The following is a 19,520-nucleotide window of genomic DNA, read 5'->3' on the forward strand; positions in this document are numbered from 1 at the left end:
CGATCAGGACCAAAACCTCTTGCCACAAAAACAGCGTCTTCCCGTCCGCAGCTAGCCTCATTAACAAGGTCCGGGTCTCCCACTGACACTCCCCCCCTTTCAAATAACGCAAATGTCTCTGCACATCTAAATTTTCCTTCATTTCATATCATGCACAAATCTAGCACATTGCACATATTTGTTGTTTCAAATTCCTTGTATGTGTAAAACAGTACTTATGTTATGTTTAGTAAAAGATCATGGTTTGGTGAGGTTTAGGAAACGATCATGGTTTTTGGTTAGATTTAGGAAGAGATCATGGTTTGGTTAGGTTAGGGAAACGATCATGGTTTTAGTTAGGTTTAGGAAATGATCATGGTTTTGATAAGGTTTTGTCAGGGAGCGGTGTGGTGAGCAGGTTTGTGGACCCAAATGCAGGACTCAGAGCGGAGCAGGTAATGTTCAAAAGGTTTATTATAGCAACACAAAGCGAGCACACTTACAAACCGAGTGGCTGAGTCCAAATAATCTAAAAGAAATAAATAATCCAAAAAGAACTCAAAAGGCAAACTCCAACTAACCATAGGACTGGCGGAGTAACAAACTGCAACCCACTGTAATGACCAGACAAAGACTAAACAGAAACACCAGGCTTATATACACAGGGACTAACGAGCAGGGCGGGAACAACACAGGTGAGTGACATGAGGCTAACGAGGCAGGCAGAGAGACAACAGGGAAAACAGAGAGAGAGGCAGGCAGAAAGAGTGATAACTGGGGGGAACAGACGGAACACTTGACAGGCAGACATGGGGCAAAATAATAACCAACACAGACAGAACACATGTAACAAAATACCAGACAAGAATCTAACTCGGACAATAACAGAAACCCATGTAAAGAGACAAACACTGACCAACTAAAACACAGGGATCATAACAGACAAAACCCAAACGAGAACACAGAACCAGAACACAGAGTACACTAGACACAAGACATGACTGAAACCCAAAACACAGACTAACTATATAACAGATACTGGAAACTACAAATAACTGAAAACTAACCAAAGCAGAGCAGACACACCCACAGTGTGACAGGTTTAGGAAAAGATCATAGTTTTGACTAGATTTAGGAAAAGATCATGGGTTTGGTTAAATTTAGGAAAAGATCATGGTTTTAGTTAGATTTAGGAAAAGATCATGGTTTTAGTTAGGTTTAGGAAATGATCATGGTTTTGGTTAGATTTAGGAAAAGATCGTGGGTTTGGTTAGATTTAGGCACCAAAACTACTTGGTTAGTTTTAGAAAAAACTCGAGACCAAAAAGTCTGTCAAAGTGCAGTAGCAAAACGTGTTTACATGCCATGAGAAAACACGAGATGAAGGGGAAAGAACCGAAGAGACGTCTTAGACATTAGCAAGTGGAGTTAAGTTTCATCACTGCCACACATTTAAGCCCACAAGTTTCCAAGGGAAAGTATAGCCTGAGCTGGCAGCCTGTGCGATGTGTGAGTGGAGATTGGAGAGGTGACTGGACAGTAGCCACAGCACACAGCCCCGATGCTTCCCAGGACATTGTGTTCTCTGTAAGGGAGGTCGTGCTCCATGTTTAACAGTTCACCTTGTCTCAGTGCCAAGGGCCATGCAGGTCACATTATGCATATAACCTCCCACAAGTACTGATCAGACAAAGTACAGAAAAATGTGTGCATTTAAGTGCACTTTTTTGCCTTTTTGCTCCCATGTGCTCTCACCGGTGTTTATAGAAGCATTACCATCACGGCTCAATGACTTTATTTGGTAAATAAAAACTGTGTATATTAATTAAAAAATGAATGTCTGTTATATGAAAATGTCCCTGAGGCCTTGATTTTGACATTTTTGTTATTATTTGTCTTGATCTCGAATTTTCTATGGTTATAATCAGGTGTCCATTGACCTATGAAAAAACAATTAGTTCATCATCAAACGATGGCAAAAAAATAACAACATCACAGTGGTTTTATAATTAAAGGGTTGCAAAGGATGCATGGTGACCTTAAAAGTTGGAAGTTTTACTATTTAAAAGAGCTATCATTTTACCTAACTTTTTTCCACTCTTGATGTTCAAACTGCAAGGTCAACCAGAACTCTCACACACACACCTCACAGACACACAAATATGGAATTATTTGTTTATTATTTGCTTTCTGAACATTCATGTAGTTTGACAAATGCCTCAAAACATCCCAATAATCTTGCTGTCAGATTAACTAAACAACATTTTAATCATGCACCAGTAGACAAGGCAGTGACTGCTCAGCTGCCACCTTGTGTGCTCAGGCTGTGTGTACACACACTTCTTGGCAAAGACGGTGACAGAGGACTTTGAGCACCGATCATGATGCTGTTACTTTCTTTGGTGTTAGTTTCACTGTAAAGTGAATGTGATATAATTTGCTTTATGTCATAGGCCTCAGATGCCAAGGGTCTGTTTATATCCCCTGCAGGGTTGGATATCCTTAATGTTCCCCCCTACCTTTAAGAAATGAAAGATACAATATGAATATGTAGCAAAATAACACTTTTGAAAATGCTGTGTGGCAGAATCCATTTCTTTTGGTCTTTTGGAAAGAAATATTTTAAATCCAGTGCTTGTGTGGAAATAATCCTGTTTCTGTGTCTGCTCCATGCGCACCACTGCAAAAGAAAGATTGTTCATGCATTGACACAACATGCTGCAAATGACCTGCGTTGTCTGTCATCTGTTGGCATCCAACGACAGGTGTGAGCGTCTCTGTCTCCCTGAGTGATTGATGGTTGGTTTCACTTCCATCTGTTTCTGCCCCGACAGAGTTACTTGTTCTTTCCGCTGTCGCCATCTTGCGCAAGTGAAGGAGAGTAAATATGCTAGCGGGATCCGATGACTTGTCATGAAATGTGAGCTGACAGGTAAACTCCTTCCCTTCCCTCACCTAACCCACTCCACTCCACTTTATCTGCCAAGTTCACACCCCTCCCCGGTTCCTGCACCCTGAATGAGGCGAGTTTGGTCACTGTGAGTCAGTTTGCAGTCTGTGCCTCTGTTGTCAAAAGTATTTCATAGTGGATTGAGAAAAGCTGGATTCCCTTCTAAACCCTATCATCCATGAATGTAAGGGGGGCGAAATTTGTTTGTGAAGTTTGTGAAGGCAAAACTGCCAGGAAATAGCTTGCATAACTAACTGTAGGTGCATTGCGGCGTCTAGTTTATTTAAATTATTTGGACTATAGCATTTATTCTCTTATGTGCTTATTTGTTTGCTTAGGAATTTTATGTATGTTTCTAACCTGTGAGTTGACATAAACACATGTCACTTGTTTGAATAAATCATACATATTTTGATTTATAGGTAACATGTATTCCGCTCATATTACAAGAGCTAAGTTATAATTGATCCCATACTCTTTTAAGGAAGGTTATCAGTGGATGTTTTTGTCGGTGAGTAGAGCATCGTATACATAATCCACATATCATCACCCATCTCTTCTTTCAGCAGACGGGCTAAACATCTTAATGTTAGTCCTCTTAGCCAGGAGTCACAGGCTTCTTCTTTCCCCTGACACTGCGTGCAAGTTACAGGCATTCAAGAGATAAAGAGGGAATTTGCATTGCAACATGGTTCTCATTCACAACTGTACACAGACAGACCCACATACAACAGTGCCAAATATCCAGCAGCCCAGTCCTTTCAGACTTTCCCATTGCCATGAATTTTACTTGAATATTACTTTTTCATTGTCAGCACAACTTGTATTTTGAACAGTAAAATCTCTTTTTGTACTTTAATACCCCCACCTGTGAGCTCCTTCTCCTTTTTTGGACACCCATGCATTCAACTCAAGAATGTGGACCAGACGTATCTATTACAAGCAGTTAATGTCTTTGTCGAATGAATAGGAAAAACACTAATAATGAATGCACATTGTCATGCTTGTCTTACACACTGAAGAAGTACTGTGTACAGTGACCATTTTGACACCTAGCAGGCCAGTGACGGTGGAGGGCTTAACACTTAAAGGTTCTCAAATGTCTCATAGCTTAACTAGTGCCAAGCCCCCACCCCAAACACTTGACCCCTGCTGACGTCGGCTGTCCATTTACATTTAGGGACACCGGCTCACTCCACTCTTAATACCATTTCTAGTGTGGAGAGAAGCAGGCGCCAGGGATAAAGTGCGAGAGAAACTGAGAGCACGTTATCTGAGTTTTCAGTTGTAGAGGTTTCAAATCTTCAGTTGCATTGCTGGTGATTGGTTATTTTTGAGTTTGAATCTGTGCTGTTCCACTGTTCCACTTTTCTTTATTAGTTTGTGCACCAAAGGGGAGCACTGAAGGGCAGAGCTGGCTACAATTTTTGAAAAAGTCTTTTTGTCTGTTTCACGGACGTTATTGGTCCTACTTTTGTCTAAAGTTGGTGTCTTAACGTGAGTTTTACATCACCGTAAGCCATGAGTTCCTTGGTAATGAACACAGTAGGAGATGGCAACAGCGCAAGCTTTGACATCATCCAAAATCGGATTGAGTCACTGAGCAGCAAGATGGACAAGCTCATCAACATTCAAGAGAAGGTCCTCAACCGACTAGAAGGGATGTCTCAGGACATTGACGGCATTGAAAAGGATATGGAGAATCTGAAGGTTGACAAGGAGGAGATCCATTTTCCACCCAGGATGGTGAACCAGACGCAGGTCATGGGTGGAGAGGTGAAGGAGATATGTCAGGAGATGAGCACCATAATGTCGGCAGTGAACCAGCGGTCCGAGCAGCAGGCTCAGAAGCTCGAAGGGATGGAAAAACTGGTCCTCAGCATGCAGCAGGTGATCAGCTTCATTGGGGAGACGGTGAAGAGTTCCAGGGTTATGGAGTTGGTGTTCAAAGGCCCTGCAGCTCGGAAGGGCTCCAAGCTCAAAGACAATAAAGGAAAACAAGCAACTAAGACGAAATCTTCTACAGACACAATTAACAAGAAGCTTGACAAGGTGAGACTAAGGAAATAACATGCTGAAACTCAAAATTGCTTCAAGGGTGTACCTACTGTACAGCCAAATGTGAAAATGCTGCATTGTGTTGCTTTTGCATGAATCCAAATTTTGTTATTGTTGATACTGACCAAAATATCACAATATTGAGGGTATTATTTTGCCATATTAGATTCCAATTTTACATTTGACATTTTTCAAGTTTCTAAAGTTGTTGCCAGGTATTGCAGCCCATCCATCAATATGAACATCTAGTCTTGTTCCTGTCTGTGCAGCATAAGATGCTCCATGCTGACTTTGATTTCTTAGATCTTACAAAGATCTTGTTCTTGGCAGAACATGTGAAAATGATCATAGCAGCAAAGCTGACCAACAGTTCTCATGCCGATGAATGTGACTTGGCTTGCGTGTTAAATTCCCCATATAATTGGCTGGAGTAATAGGTAGTGTCTGGGATTTGTCCATGTTTACACTTGCCAACTGCTGACTGAAAGCAAAGTAATTAAGAATGTTAATTTTATAGTGTTATGTAAGCTACTGCTCAATAAATATGTCACTCATAGCTTATATAAAACCCCGATTTAACTCTCACTTAAACTTGTTGGACCTCTATCCATGCTGAGTGCAACATGTTCTCCTTGGCACAAGGCTCACTCTGGGACTCCCCCAGGGAGGGCAAGGCACGAGAGGGCCGGTGTGAGGCCAGGGGTGAAATGTGAAGTGTCCCGGTTTAGAAATGCTGTTTTTGGATCGGGGCTGCAGTGTTTGTAGTCTAAAAGGGCTCACCGGGAGTCAGGTGTCAACAAATTGCGATGAGTCAGTCTTTCTCCCCATCTCTCTTTATAATTTGCAACTGACTCAATGAAACAAGTCACATATCTGCCTTGTGAACTCTATTAGTCTTACTTCTGTCACAGTTCGGACATGGTGTGTTTTACATCACTAGTTACCCTCTACTGTAAAGTGGGTAACAGTGGGTCTGTGCCATGTGATTCTTTGCAACCTATCTGCAGCGCAAAATAGCTCTACATAAAATTATATTGGGAGTCCTGCTGATAATGCTGTCAAAGCACCTTTGATTTAGAGGTTCCAGTAAATGTCTGTAGGACCAGGAATTGCTGGTACATGTTCAGAGAAGTAAAGGACTAAATATGTACTTATGTAAATATTAGTGAGGTTAATGTTGCTGCACTGTGCTTTGCACTTGTCAGTCAGGATGCGGAATTTACATTTTAAATGAATGTCTAAAAGTTTAAACTTGGGCTCAGCTGAATAGAATATGTATTATACAATCATAAGTCAGACCCTGTATAAAGGTCACTAAGCGCTGCTTGGTATTGAACTTACAGGCTTCCTAAAGCACGTTATCACCACACTCTTATCACTTGTGTAGCTGCGGAGGTTAGAGTCATATCTCTTTTCTTCTATGACCTACACGCAAAGAGCAAACTTACCTGAGTGGTTATGACATCATGTGACAGGGTTATCACATACTTGAAAGAGTACTTATGTTACAGGGCACGGTGTACAACAGTGCAGTCCGTTTTCATATTTGTGTTAAAATAAGATATGACTACAATATGAATTCAAGCCAACTAAAAGTTTGGATCATCATTGTATGGCTACGTTATACCACATACCTATCTGATGGCTTCCGTGTGACTCACATTTCAGGGAATTTCTGTGGTCGTCAGAGGACCTGTCAGGTGGTGGCTTCATCTTCCGCCACCCCCAGAGGTGTGAGATACCTTACAAGTAATTCCTGTTACTACGGCCTCTCCACGCTCTCCCCAATCTCCCAATCAGAGTTTTGAACTCCAGAAAACACTGCTATCACTGGGGAAACACTGCACTCGAAATATCCCCTCTACTGATTACCTCACGACAGCATTCAAGACAGGTTTTTCCATGCTAACCTGATCAGAGAGTGTTTAGTGAGTTTCCTCAGCTGAGAAATTTGAACAACAGCCTACGGTTGCTTGTAATATTTTCCGCTCAGGGTTGGCATTGCGTTCCATCCCTGAGTGCGACAAGTGATAAGCTATAAATTCACTGCACTGCTGCTGTCTATCCATCTGCCATGAATAATCAAAGGCATGCCATTATACGAGTCAGTCTGTGCTTGGGAGAAGTGCAATATAGGCCTACATGTGCTAATCTAAAAAAGGTGTTGCTTATATTTTTTAATCATTTCATTGATTCATTAATTTGATTTGATTCATTTTTCCTGTTGTGTGTATCACATGTGACCCTAACTTCATCATATCAACCTCCTCTCTCTCTTGTTGACAAGTCTTAACATGTTATCTTTTATATTTCCATGTGCATTCATATAACCCTACTAAGCCTTGCCATCTTGTCTTTTTACTAGAAACCTACCTCTAATAAAGCCAGTAAAGGGAATCTGGAGATAATTCCTGCATGTGAGCCCAGTTCTCCACAGCGTTCTAACAAGATAAAGCTCCAAGGACCAAAGAATTTCCTCTCCTCTCGCAAATGTGGAAACTTTGTAGGTTTATTTTGCTTACAGTCTGAGTATACTGATTGTGCTTTTGCATTTCTGGCTCTAGGCTGTCACCTTGTTCTTTGTGTTTTAGATTAAAAGGCTGCCTCCATACTGTGAATATATTATATATTATATTCTAAATGCCACAATAGTCCTTTAATATAACATCTTAACTGAGACAATTGCTTTGAGAATATGAAACTGAATGTTGATATATAATCCATCATTTCTCTTCTCACTGTTATTTATTTGTATTTCACAGTTGAAGGACCACAAAGGTAAAGATGGGACAGATAAGCCCTGTTCGAGCCCCAAGGGTCTGAAAGCTCAAAAGAAGATGAAGCCCCCAGACACAGCAGGTGCTGAGATCAACATACTGTCAAATCTGCAAAGATCTGTCGGTGCTTAAACTTTGGTGTCCAGATAAAATGATCAATAAGACACAGCAGTAGAAATATATAAATAAAAACCTGAATTTGCCCTCAAAACGTCTATGGGAGAAAGATTTATATCCTATAACCTTTGATACAAAATAATTCAATTCACAATTCATTTCTTTATATGTTGGAAAGCTATAAGTAATGTTTAACATATTGTGGGGCTCAATCCAATTTGTATTTGGACATTTTGTAGAAAATATCTCCTTGAAGAAGCAGGTGTTGCTCCTTGAAGAGGTGCAGAAACTCAACCGGGACAATGCAGAGAAATCAAGTCACCATCTCACCCCTGGACATCTGGATCTGGAGGCTGGAGTGTCCCCTAAAGATCAAAAGCCTGATGCCCCCGCTTGCTACCTGTACCTGCGTGAGGACTCCCATGTGGCTGTGCCTGAGAAACGTGAGGTTGTCGAGGCGGTTAGTGAGCAGGAGGTTGGGGAAAAGGTGCATGAGGCAGAGGTTAGAGAAAAGGAACCCAAGCTTGATGTGGAGAAAGAGAAAGAGGAAGAGAATCTATTTGTCCCAGAGGAAAAGAAGGAAGAGGTTGAATCTCCTGCTGAAGAAACCAAACCCTCAGAGTCCCCTGCTGCCCATGACGATGAAAAAGAACCGACTACAAGGTAGTCTATTTTTAACCCCAATAAACTGATTAATCCATAACTATCCAACTATTTTGATAATAACTGTTTACGTTATTTTTTTTACACAAAAACATCAAATGTTTATTGTGAAAATGAGTTCATTTTCCTTGTGTTGCAATTTAGTAAATTATTTGGGTTATTGGTAGACCTAGAGAAACATTTGATGATGTCAGATTGTGCTCTAGCAAATCACGAAGGTGGTTTGTTTTTGTTTTTTTGTTTTTACAGTTTTTGATGTTTTATAAACCAAACAATCAATCAAGAATTTTTTTTTGCAGATTACAGATTAGACTACAGAAATATTAAGTATATTGCCTCACCTCACTATTTTTTTCTAGTTTTTTAACATTTCAGTCGAATTGAGCCTCATTATCTGTAATGGATACAATTATAATTTGGACATCCAACAAAAAAAATCACAGCTAATGTTTTTATTTGTGATTAGCCTTGGCCAATAATATAGATAAGACATTTCATTGATATTATGACTTAATTCTGTGTAATGTGTGTAATGGTGTTTGCGAAGATCAATTAAACTGTGCCTTTAGCCACATCTACAGAATGTACCATAAACTACACACGATGTAATGAAACAAAAGTAAACAATAATAAACAAACAAACAAAAGAATGAGTAAAAACACCATAACTTTCTCCTGCAGCGATGACCAAAAAGATGCCTCCCCATCTCCAGAGGCTGAGCAGGACAGGATATCAGAAGTCAGCTGCACAAGTACCAAGTCCTTTGTGGCTAATGAACACTTTGTAGTGGAGGAACACGTAAAGAGCCAGGTGGTGAAGGAGGAGGTTGAAGAGGAGGAGAAGAAGGTAGACAACAAGGAGGACGAACAAAGGCTTGATTCTGAGGGCTGGGCCGTCTTCAGGGCTGACGGAGTTGAATTCCAGTTAGACCTAAAGCAAAGGATGAAAAGATCGAGAAAGGACAACGATGTAGAAAATGATGCAGAGGAGGTGGATGAAGAAGATGTAGAGCGGTACTTTATTGGTGAGTCAGGACTCCTTGACACTATCAAAGTATGAAGTTAAAGTAAGTGGAAATTTGGAATAATTGAGTTTTATTTAATAACAAAAATACATTTCATTTAATGGCACCTCTCATGGCACTCAAGGACACCATCAGGTAAAATCAGTAATAAAAACATACAATAAACATAATAAACAACAAGCAGCAATAAGAAAATTACAATAATTCATTAACACCAACATTCAAACAAAATTGATATTTTGCAGTGTAAAATAAGAGAGTAGATGCTGTTAAACTGAGTAAGCAAGTTTAAAAAGAAGGGTTTTAAGCGCAGTAATGGAGTTCAGTATGTGGATGTGAAGGGGAGTTTTTTCAGTCCAGAAAGTCCACTGTAAGGTAGTGCCAGAATAAGCTAATCATTATAAGATCTACATGTTGGAGACCTTGTGCGTGTGTGGCTTGAATACTGTACAGTAGTTTGAATTAAATAGTCTGTGGTTGTTCAATCGGCCAGGCTTGTATATGGGTTGATATTAGCTCATTGCACAGATATAGCGCTATGTCTGTCGATAATTTCCTTACTAGCTTCACAGAAGATGTGAATTGTACAGTAGAGTGGTATGAAGTAAGATAACGCCCTTGAGGAAGTCTGGCACTTGGACTACAATATGTATTGTGCTGAAGTATTGTTATTCCTCTTTAATATTTAGACAACAACTGCGCCTGTACTTCATCACGGCGTGTAAATACACAACGTGCTAACTTTATTATAACAGCCGTGGACCCTTTGAAAAGCATCACTGTAGCTGATGTATGTGTGTTCTCACATTCCTCGTAACTTATTAAAACAGATTATCTCTTTTGTCTCTCTGGCCCCCATCCTACTTTAGACAACACTCCTCCTCCGGTGGCTCCTTTCAATCACCGCATCGTTTCTGCCAAGCCCAACCAGATCATCAACTTCTACACCATCAACTGGCAGGAGGTCCTGGGCGGGTGAGTATCATACTTTAAAAATCTCTGTGTGATGTAAAAAAAAGAAAAAAAGTCAGCTATTTATGACCAGTTGATCTATCACAGATCAAAGGCAGTGAGAAAGAGGTTCTCAGTTCCCATAGCCTAATTGCAAAACCCCTCTCCACTCCTTTCCTTTCCTCTCCTCTCCTCTCCTCTCCTCTCCCCCCTCTGGTTCATAACTTCAGAGTCACGGCAGTTATTTTTACTTCAGGACTGAGTGGTATGCGAAACTGTATCCCTGGAACCAGCGGGTAGCTAATCACCAAGTGTTAATCCAAGTCTTCAAAGAGGAGACACAGCACTGCTCCAATTTAATAAAATAACAGATTAATCACAACACTGTCCTAAAACTTGTTGATTTGTCATGGAAACACTATCACTGTCCTGTTTCACAGCTGCTAGGGTGTACAATTTTAAGGTAATAGAGTTGGAGACTTGTACTCTGCAACGACCAGTGTTTTTCCTCACCCTCTTTTTAAGGGGTCGTTTTGGCCAGGTGCACAAATGTGTTGAAAACTCTTCCGGTCTCACTTTGGCAGCGAAGGTCATCAAAGCCAGGAACCAGAAAGAAAAGGTACAGCACCTAACATTAAGTGTAATGATAATAAATGAGTCCTATTTTGATACCTACTGTGAGAACCACACCACATGATATAAAAAGCAGAGGCTCAGTTACAATTTTTTGTACATACTAACACACTACAAGGCCACTTGGAACAGAAGCAAAGGGAATACTTCTCACCTAAGTGAGAAATATTTGTCCTAGAAGAGAAGATGCATTGTCCCATAGCAGAGAACAGCTGACACCTCTCATCGTGTGTGTGTGTGTGTGTGTCTGCTCGCTTGTCTGTGTCTTGTTTGTGTCTGTGTTTGTCTGCATCTGTGTCTGTTTGCCTGCTTCTGCATTTCGTTGTCTGTTTGTCTGCGCCTGTGTTTTTGGTAGGAGGTGGTGAAGAATGAGATCCAGGTCATGAATAATCTGGACCATGCCAACCTGATCCAGCTCTATGCAGCTTATGAGTCAAGGAATGACATCATCCTTGTACTTGAATAGTATGCTCCTTCTTTTATACTTTCAGTACATATGTTTATTTCTTTCAAAACAGCTTATTGTACGCTTTGTTCCGAGAAGTTGTCTTTCATAGACTTCTTTCTTTCTTTCTTGTTACTTGTTTGACAGCTGTATTATTAGATAGTGTGGATAGTTACGCTAAAATAAAACAACACTTAAGATTTAAAATGCTTTAAAATTGGGGTGTTTTTTTATGCATTTGTCTTTATCTTTAGTGTTGGTGGAGGGGAGCTGTTTGACAGAATCATTGATGAAAACTACACTTTAATGGAGCTGGACGCTGTGTTGTTCATCAGGCAGATTTGCGAGGGCCTGCAGCATATGCACAAAATGTACATCCTACACCTGGACTTAAAGGTGCCAAAGTCACTTATGTCTGTTGTAATGTTTTTTAAAAAATACACTTCACACATTCTTGATGTAATCAACCAATAACTTAAGTTATTTTGTTTTGTTATAAATTTCAGCCAGAAAACATCCTGTGTGTGAGCAGAGTCACAAATAAGATCAAAATCATCGACTTTGGTCTTGCTAGGATGTGAGTACCGGTTCTATTTTATTATCAGTTTTATTGACTGAAGTAGTCATATAAAATGTAAAGGTAATGTATATGAATTTCAGTTCTGTTTGCACACAGATATAAACCGCGGGAGAAACTGCGAGTGAATTTTGGCACGCCAGAGTTTCTTGCTCCAGAAGTCATCAACTACGACTTTGTGTCGTTCAACACAGACATGTGGAGCCTCGGGGTCATCACCTACATGCTGTAAGTAAACACACAAACGCATGCACACACATGCACAAACTAATGTTAATGACCGTCTGTCACTCTCCGTTAGCCTGAGTGGTCTCTGCCCCTTCCTTGGTGACAATGACAATGAGACTCTGAATAACATCTTGGCCTGTAAGTGGAACTTTGAGGAACAAGAGTTTGTAGATACGTCTGAAGAAGCCAAAGACTTCATCTCCAGACTCCTTATGGTGAATAAAAGGTATCCACCTCCTCGCTCTGTTTCACTGTCTTTCTGTGTACTCAGGTTAACATACGGTGATTTTGAACATACGAATAATATTTTTGTGTCAATATGTTTGTCATTAGTTGGAGGATGGGGGCATCTGAGGCCTTAAGACATCCGTGGCTATCTGACCCAGTCCTTCATCATCGCCTTCACACAAAGGTAGAATACACGGTCCACATTTATCATAACTAAACTGAGAAAATACAAAGGGTTGCTAATTTTAAACAAATTTAAGTCTCCTAAAAATATTGAAGCAACAAACAAAAGTCTTGGACGGCTTTTTTTAATATGGTAGAAAAACTTCAGTAAATACATTATGCAATTTCTTTAAACAAAATAAAAGACATAAAATATGTTTATGGAGCGAGGAAACCAATTTTATGTGTCAGTGTCCTTTCCATTTGTTGAATGAATCATTTGATGTTTTTTTTGTTTTTTTGCTTTATTTCACAGAAAACTATGTGCAGATCACGACGATCATCATGTGTGCCCAAAACCGATAGTTGAGGTTGGTCTGATTTTTCTTCTTCTTCTTTTTAAGTGTTTTATATTTGGAAAAAAAAATCAGAGTGTCACCTCAAACATTTAACCCTCACAGGAATGCTTTCAAACCATCCACAAGGGGGAAGCATGCCTCAAATGTTGTGCAGGATATGGCACAGCAAAAACAGGAGTTTCAGTACCTGCCTGTTACAGATATACAGTTACTGCGGCCTTCTGAGAGAATAATCTCCATTTACATTGTTTTTTTTAAGGGCTGCCATAATGTGATGGCTCCAGCTGTGGCCACTTGGACCAACCCTCCTGTCCATGTAAATTACCAAATTTCAGTCCATGCACCTGTGGAATGGGAAATTCTGGCCACCCCACAAACCTTTTCCTGACATGTGCTCCACTGTGTTGTATTAACGCAAGCAATATACAAAAAAGAATATACAGACAAAAACAGATTTGTTTAATTTAAAAGTTGATAGTCCCACCATGGAGTAAACTGTAATTTCATGAAAATGTATTTTCCTATTGGAATGCAAGAGAAACAAAGGGTTAATAAAATAACAAGAACATCCTATAACATTTATCAATCCAGTAAAATTGCCATGTAATAAATGCTACCTTTGTGAAGCTCACAATTTTCAGTTACCGTCGAGAGCAATGGGCAATCACCTGTTTAGATTGTTTGTGGTAGTGTTGTATTGGACTGTTTTGTATCAGCTGTTTGTCTAACCAAATCTCTAACCAAATACATTGTGCTGTTATTGATCGCTACTGTTTGCGTTGTCTATTGATAGATATGAACTTTACATGTTTAGAAACATACCTCGACTGCTACTGTATGAAGGCATGATTCGTATTATGTGACTGTTGCATTTCTACGCGCTCAAATATTATCCAATATCTTTTTTAGGGGCACTGTATATAAATGCTGAACTTTAGATTAAAAATCAGATTTTCTTACATCTAAATGCTGGCTGTGTACTATAGGTATGGACAGAATGGAATTTGTGTGGTCGATGTCACAAGATGTGGTATGTGCACTTTATAAGGATATTTTTATAAACAGATTATACATGAAGCTACCATAGTTCCAGTTAAAAAGCTTGTTTGGCTGGATCTACCCATATTTCCTACATCTTTTTCATCCTGCTTTGTCCAGGTTTTTACACATGTCTTATCAGCTATGTGTATTATTTTGATTCTTTGTTGCATGCCTCTATGTGTTTTATCAGCTATTAAAGGTTAAACTTGATTCACAGAGAAATAACTTTTTTAAACTTCTGTCTTTTTTTTGTACTGTATGCTGTCATACCACTCTAGTGCTACTCTTCATGCTACTATAGATGCTTTTTTCACAGAACACTGTTTTCTTTGAAATGCCTTCTGTGAAGGTCCACTAAATTAAAGTAATACACTACCTAATGTTGCCTAAGTTGATACAATGTTGTTAGAACTACATTTATGTGTTTTTAATTTAACTTCACAATGAATGTTACATTAGTTGTTGTTGAACACAGAGTGCTAGTAAAGAAATTGTTGTCACCGAGTGTTAGCAATTTCAAATTCAGCATGTATTTGTGAAGTGTGTACACATTCATTAAACTTAAGTTGTGTCTTAAATGAGAGTGTGATTCCGTTTATTAGTTGTTTGAAGTTTATTTTTATAATAACAGTACAGTTGTGGGTATCCAAAAATGTAAAAAGGGCCTCAACATACATATTCATGAATTGGGCAAAATGAAAATAAGAAAATGTAATAAATAATAATAAATGCAAGTAGCCATAAAGAGGCAGAGAAACCATGTGATTATTCTTTAATCCACGTTTAATTATTGTGTCATTTAGAAAACTTTTGTCCTCTTGAACCTTAGGTGTAATATTTTTGACCTTTTTTTCTGTCAGCGAGGAGTGACGTTAGAACATAGGGATTTGACTGCCTTTGCCCTTTTTATAGCCGAAGGTATAGAGGTCTTAGTGAAGACCCCTTTGCAACCTCACACTTTAGATGATATCTTGAATCGTATCTACGAATAATTTATTCTTATATATTAGATTGAAAATAAATGTTATGTTTTTGTCAATGTGGTAACATTTACGAATAGTCAAAGCCAAGGATACATCTGAGGTGACAATACACTCTTTCCATAACAAATAAGTCTATTTGGGGTCTCCTAATGCTGAAGTCTAAAATCAGCCTCTGGTATATTGTGTTTTTACAATAATATATTTAAACTCTGACTATAGCAGTACATCCATGTATGATTAGAAACAATATTCATGAAGCATTTTTTCTGTGACATCTGTGACTACGTAGTGGACTATTTTTGGTGAGAATTTTACAATCTCAGACGAGGTCTATTTAAATCTTAAACACACAAACACTCTCCTCTTATTCAAGATGAAAGTAGGCTACAGCTGATTCCAGGAGCCTAATAAAGAGCATCTGAGGGAGCCAGTGTGTGCAATACAGTGTGTTCACCTGAGAAAATAAACTGAGTGCGCGGGGTGATGATGATGTTGGGGGAATGGGGCTTTGGCTCAGATATATTGGAGAAAAAAAGGTATCGACCGTTTTTACAAAGGTCACAGGAAGGGCTGATGCAGAAAAAATTGAGAATGACAGTGAGGAAACAGCGATGTGAGCTTGCGAGGAGCATGGGTACATTTCAAGTTATATTTCCACAAAGTATACCTTAACTTTCAGCCTGTGCTATTCTTTAAAAGACAGTATGGTCTTATTTAACAGAAGCCACAGGGTTAGTCAGGGATAAGTGCAGACTTTATGGGGGAGTACCATGAGAAACATGTATTTAATTGTACAGAAATACCAGAAAAGCAAACTGTACCACCAAAAAGCATTGAAACCCAGTAGTTGTCCACTTCTACATCCAGTAGTTTAAGACTGTCATGGCCATAAAATTGTAAGGGCCAACAAAATAATTCACAGTTTTGGGTTATTTTCATTTTTATTCCATTTTGATTTATATCCTGCACTGGACTGTGACAAGAGATGGGGAGACAAACTGTCTTCCATCCGTATGAAAACCTGAAATTGACTTGAGCTCAAGCTCCTTTTGTGGAATTTCTTCTTAGTAAGTGGACGATGTGCAGCTAAAAATGGAAAACTGCCGTAGGAATATTTACAGAAAATTAGAGAGTAAAGCCAACTTAGAATGAAAATATAATAAAAAGTAAGAGATATTACCAGACATGTTGTGTGGTCAATGATTATAATGGATAATGCAAAAATATAAGATAAGGTAACCAAAAGAACAAACAAAAAAGGCAGTGCCATACATGGGGTTCATGGCACACTTGGGAAGAAACACAATCTGTGGCAGATTGATTGGTTGACTGTGTTAGGGGTCCTTGAGACATTTTTCTGTCTTTGTTAGAATCAAAAAATGAAAAGTGACCAAAACTTTCAACCAAATTCAATTCATTAATTTTTGTATTTTTCTGTTAAGAATTTAGAAACGGAAGCACAGAAGTAAAAGTAAATATATCAAAATAACAGCCAAAAGGATTAAATGGCCACGAGCGCCCAATGTGGGGCTAGGGTTGGGGTTTTACATTTATTACGTTCAACGTCAACCTCAGATGGACCAAAAAAAGACAGGAAGGAAAGGCTGTGGGAGTTGCTCAATGTGGATAGAGTCAAATGTTTGACTGTGAAGTGGGATTGGCCACACCACATGGTAAATGAGCTGCAAACAAATATAATGTTTAGTGGGTGTGGAATGGTGACCAAGGATTTATCATATATATCTTCGCTACAGAGGTTGGCTTTAAAAAATATATCCGTTTTACATTAAACTACCTATCCTAGCTAGATGTAGCTAGCTAGTGAGCTAGATTATTGTTATGTTGGCTACTGTACAAATATCAACATCAACACTATATGGTCCTTTGCTACAAAGGTTAGTTCTTGAACACCAGGAAAAGAAATTTCCTGGTGTTTCTTTTTTACATTTAAATATAACACCCTAAATATAAATTTCCCTGGACTGACAGCTTTGTTTGGTCTACTATTTGCTTATTTTCACACATCATTTCATCAGACACAAAAGATTTCATGTCAAGAATGGTTCAGAGAGAGTTCATACATTCCTCTATTACAAACACAGGCACAGTCAGTTAATGGCCATTACTCCGAACATGCAAGTCGTTTGGCAAAACAGGTGATACTGATTTCTTCCAAGTATCCCCCCCCCTTCTTACTTTTTTTGCAGAACTTTTCGGGAGCCTGAGGGTTGGAAGCCGAACGCAAGCTCTCGCTCTATCCCTGGTCCAAGGCCCAGGTTGGAATGGTGAGAAATTAAATTTAAGAGGAGAAAAAAGCCTGCTAGACCACCACCCCTCCTCACCCCTAAGTCCCCTCCATCCACATCTCCAGGGGCGATCTTGAGGAGCCAAACCAAAACCAGATGGACTTATTGGGCCTAAAGATAACAAATAGTGCCTGAGTTCCTGTCAGTTAGAGACCACCGGAGCTAAGAAACTGAGGGTGAAAAAAAGCTCACTGACATGTCTACTTCTTTGTCCTGCTATATAAAATATTATTAATATTGACAAGTAGGCTATTAAAATACATAATTTGTGAATATAACAAAGAATTTGGTGTTGGAGTTGGTTTATTTGTAATAATAATAATAATAATAATAATGATAATAATAATCCATCCATCCATCCATCGTCAACCACTTATCCTGCATACAGGTTGCGGGGGGCTGGAGCCAATCCCAGCTGACATCGGGCAAAAGGCGGGGTACACCCTGGACAGGTCGCCAGTCCATTGCAGGGCCATAATAATAATAATATATTTTATTTATATAGCATTTTACAAGGTACTCAAATGCACTTAACATGGTAAAAAAAGACAAAACAAGATTAGCATAAAAAACACTGGAGAGGGGATGGTAAGTGGTGGGGATGCTTGCTGTATAGTTTTGTTGATGGTGTGTGTGTGTTAAGAGGGGGTTGCATTCACAGACCAGGCTCTTGGCTTTGGGAAGGTAGGCTGTCAGCAGTGACCCGAATCTCTGGGTGGCACGCTCTCCAGTTTGTTAGTCGATACACCTACCGCCCACAAACACTTAGTGATAAAGGACAGAAAAAAGAAAAAAGAGGACCCCAGATCTCCTCACAGCCTCCCTGCAGATTGACTAAGAAAGTGTCCTTTGTAACAGGAGTTTCCTGTATGTAATTAAAAAATATTGGGCCCTGCTCAGAAGGCAGGAGACGGGGCCCAGGGTTGTAGGAGGCTATGTGAAGGGTAAGATTCTCTGCTCCACTCTTCGTTTCATGTAAGAGCCCCAGAGCTGGCCCATACGTTTGTCCAAACAAGAGGGGCTCTCTCTCTCCAAGGAGGTCCGGAGAGAGGACCAGCCAGTTCTCAGGGCCCGAGGGCAGGTGGTTCTGATTTGCAAGGGGGGGAACAGACCACGTTTATGTTCAGTTAATGGCAGTACACGTGTCGTCACGTCCAGTGGTGGGAACATGCTGGGTGAGTGATCTGTTTTTAACACCGCTGAGGTTTGCCACCCACAAGAACACAACGTCCAATTATCCCTTTATGGTTTTCCGCCACAGTAGACATCTTAAACCTGATATCATTGATAATGTCCAACCTTTACTGAGGATCTTTTCTTCATCTGTATAATGTTGTTAAATCACAGCATGAGAAGAAAACAAGTTAAATTCATTTTATTTGCCATTATCCAGTGATTATCACTTGTGGCCATAGTTAGGCAAAAGTCAGTCTGACTCGCAACTTTACTATTTTGATTCAAGACTGTAGCGACTAATTGGTGAACATAGTTGAGCATTTAGCAGCTAAAGAGCTCCCCCTCAGAGTTGGTGGAGACTAAAAACAGAGCTAACAGAGTGAATGTTGGACTTACATTTGTCAGGTGGCCACAGATATGACGCCTAGTGAACAGCGATGTTGTTCCGTAACTGCTGGATATGTTGTAAACAGACAACTCTATGCTAACAAGGCTTAATTAAAAGTTGATAACATGTCAATGCTGTGTTTACTGATGGTTTCTGCTTTCCCCAAGGAGCCAAAAAATCAGTTATAACAGGTTTGAACCTGGATGTCACTCTTATGAGGGATTCTCTGTTTTCACGTTAGTTCATGTTAGAATGTGTAAAATGTCTAACCAGTATTAGAAGTAGACTATAATTACAATAACTATTACTTATGTGATCAGTCTATATGTGCTCCACGCTTTTATTCAGCAACCCATTTTTTCAGTAACAGTACAGCATGACTTTTGGATTGAAATCAGCCATCTCCCACCCACACGCAGATTGATTTCCAGACAAGGGGGAAACACAGCAGCTTGCTGTGTTCAGTGTTTTCAG

The 19,520-nt window shown here is 39.5% G+C and overlaps 1 protein-coding gene across 3 annotated transcripts; it reads left to right on the top strand.

Moving 5' to 3' along the window:
* Positions 1-3,891: 3,891 nt before the first annotated feature.
* On the top strand, positions 3,892-14,776 carry mylk4a (myosin light chain kinase family, member 4a). 3 transcript variants are annotated; one of them, XM_038717915.1, is made up of 15 exons: positions 3,892-4,981; positions 7,353-7,490; positions 7,750-7,846; positions 8,121-8,544; positions 9,226-9,569; positions 10,439-10,544; positions 11,046-11,139; positions 11,509-11,618; positions 11,853-11,994; positions 12,105-12,175; positions 12,275-12,403; positions 12,477-12,629; positions 12,737-12,815; positions 13,110-13,164; positions 13,255-14,776. In XM_038717915.1, exons 1-14 carry the CDS (start codon positions 4,451-4,453, stop codon positions 13,161-13,163), a joined length of 2,472 nt encoding a protein of 823 aa, XP_038573843.1. In that variant the 5' UTR covers positions 3,892-4,450; the 3' UTR covers position 13,164; positions 13,255-14,776. The 3 variants fall into 3 exon arrangements, with proteins under 3 accessions (XP_038573843.1, XP_038573842.1, XP_038573844.1); XM_038717914.1 differs by having other exon boundaries at positions 3,894-4,981; positions 13,412-14,776; XM_038717916.1 differs by lacking the exon at positions 7,353-7,490 and having other exon boundaries at positions 3,894-4,981; positions 13,412-14,776.
* Positions 14,777-19,520: the final 4,744 nt, after the last annotated feature.

This window comes from Micropterus salmoides, unplaced genomic scaffold, assembly GCF_014851395.1.
Source record: "Micropterus salmoides isolate LMB-PRFRI ecotype aquatic unplaced genomic scaffold, ASM1485139v1 Ms_hic_scaffold_14, whole genome shotgun sequence".
Taxonomy (NCBI): Eukaryota; Metazoa; Chordata; class Actinopteri; order Centrarchiformes; family Centrarchidae; genus Micropterus; species Micropterus salmoides.

Coding starts and splice junctions, on each gene's coding strand:
- mylk4a (XM_038717915.1), top strand. CDS start 4,451: ATGAGTTCCTTGGTAATGAACACAGTAGGAGATGGCAACAGCGCAAGC. Junction 4,982..7,352: donor TTAACAAGAAGCTTGACAAG/GTGAGACTAAGG, acceptor TCTTTTTACTAG/AAACCTACCTCTAATAAAGC. Junction 10,545..11,045: donor TGGCAGGAGGTCCTGGGCGG/GTGAGTATCATA, acceptor CCTCTTTTTAAG/GGGTCGTTTTGGCCAGGTGC.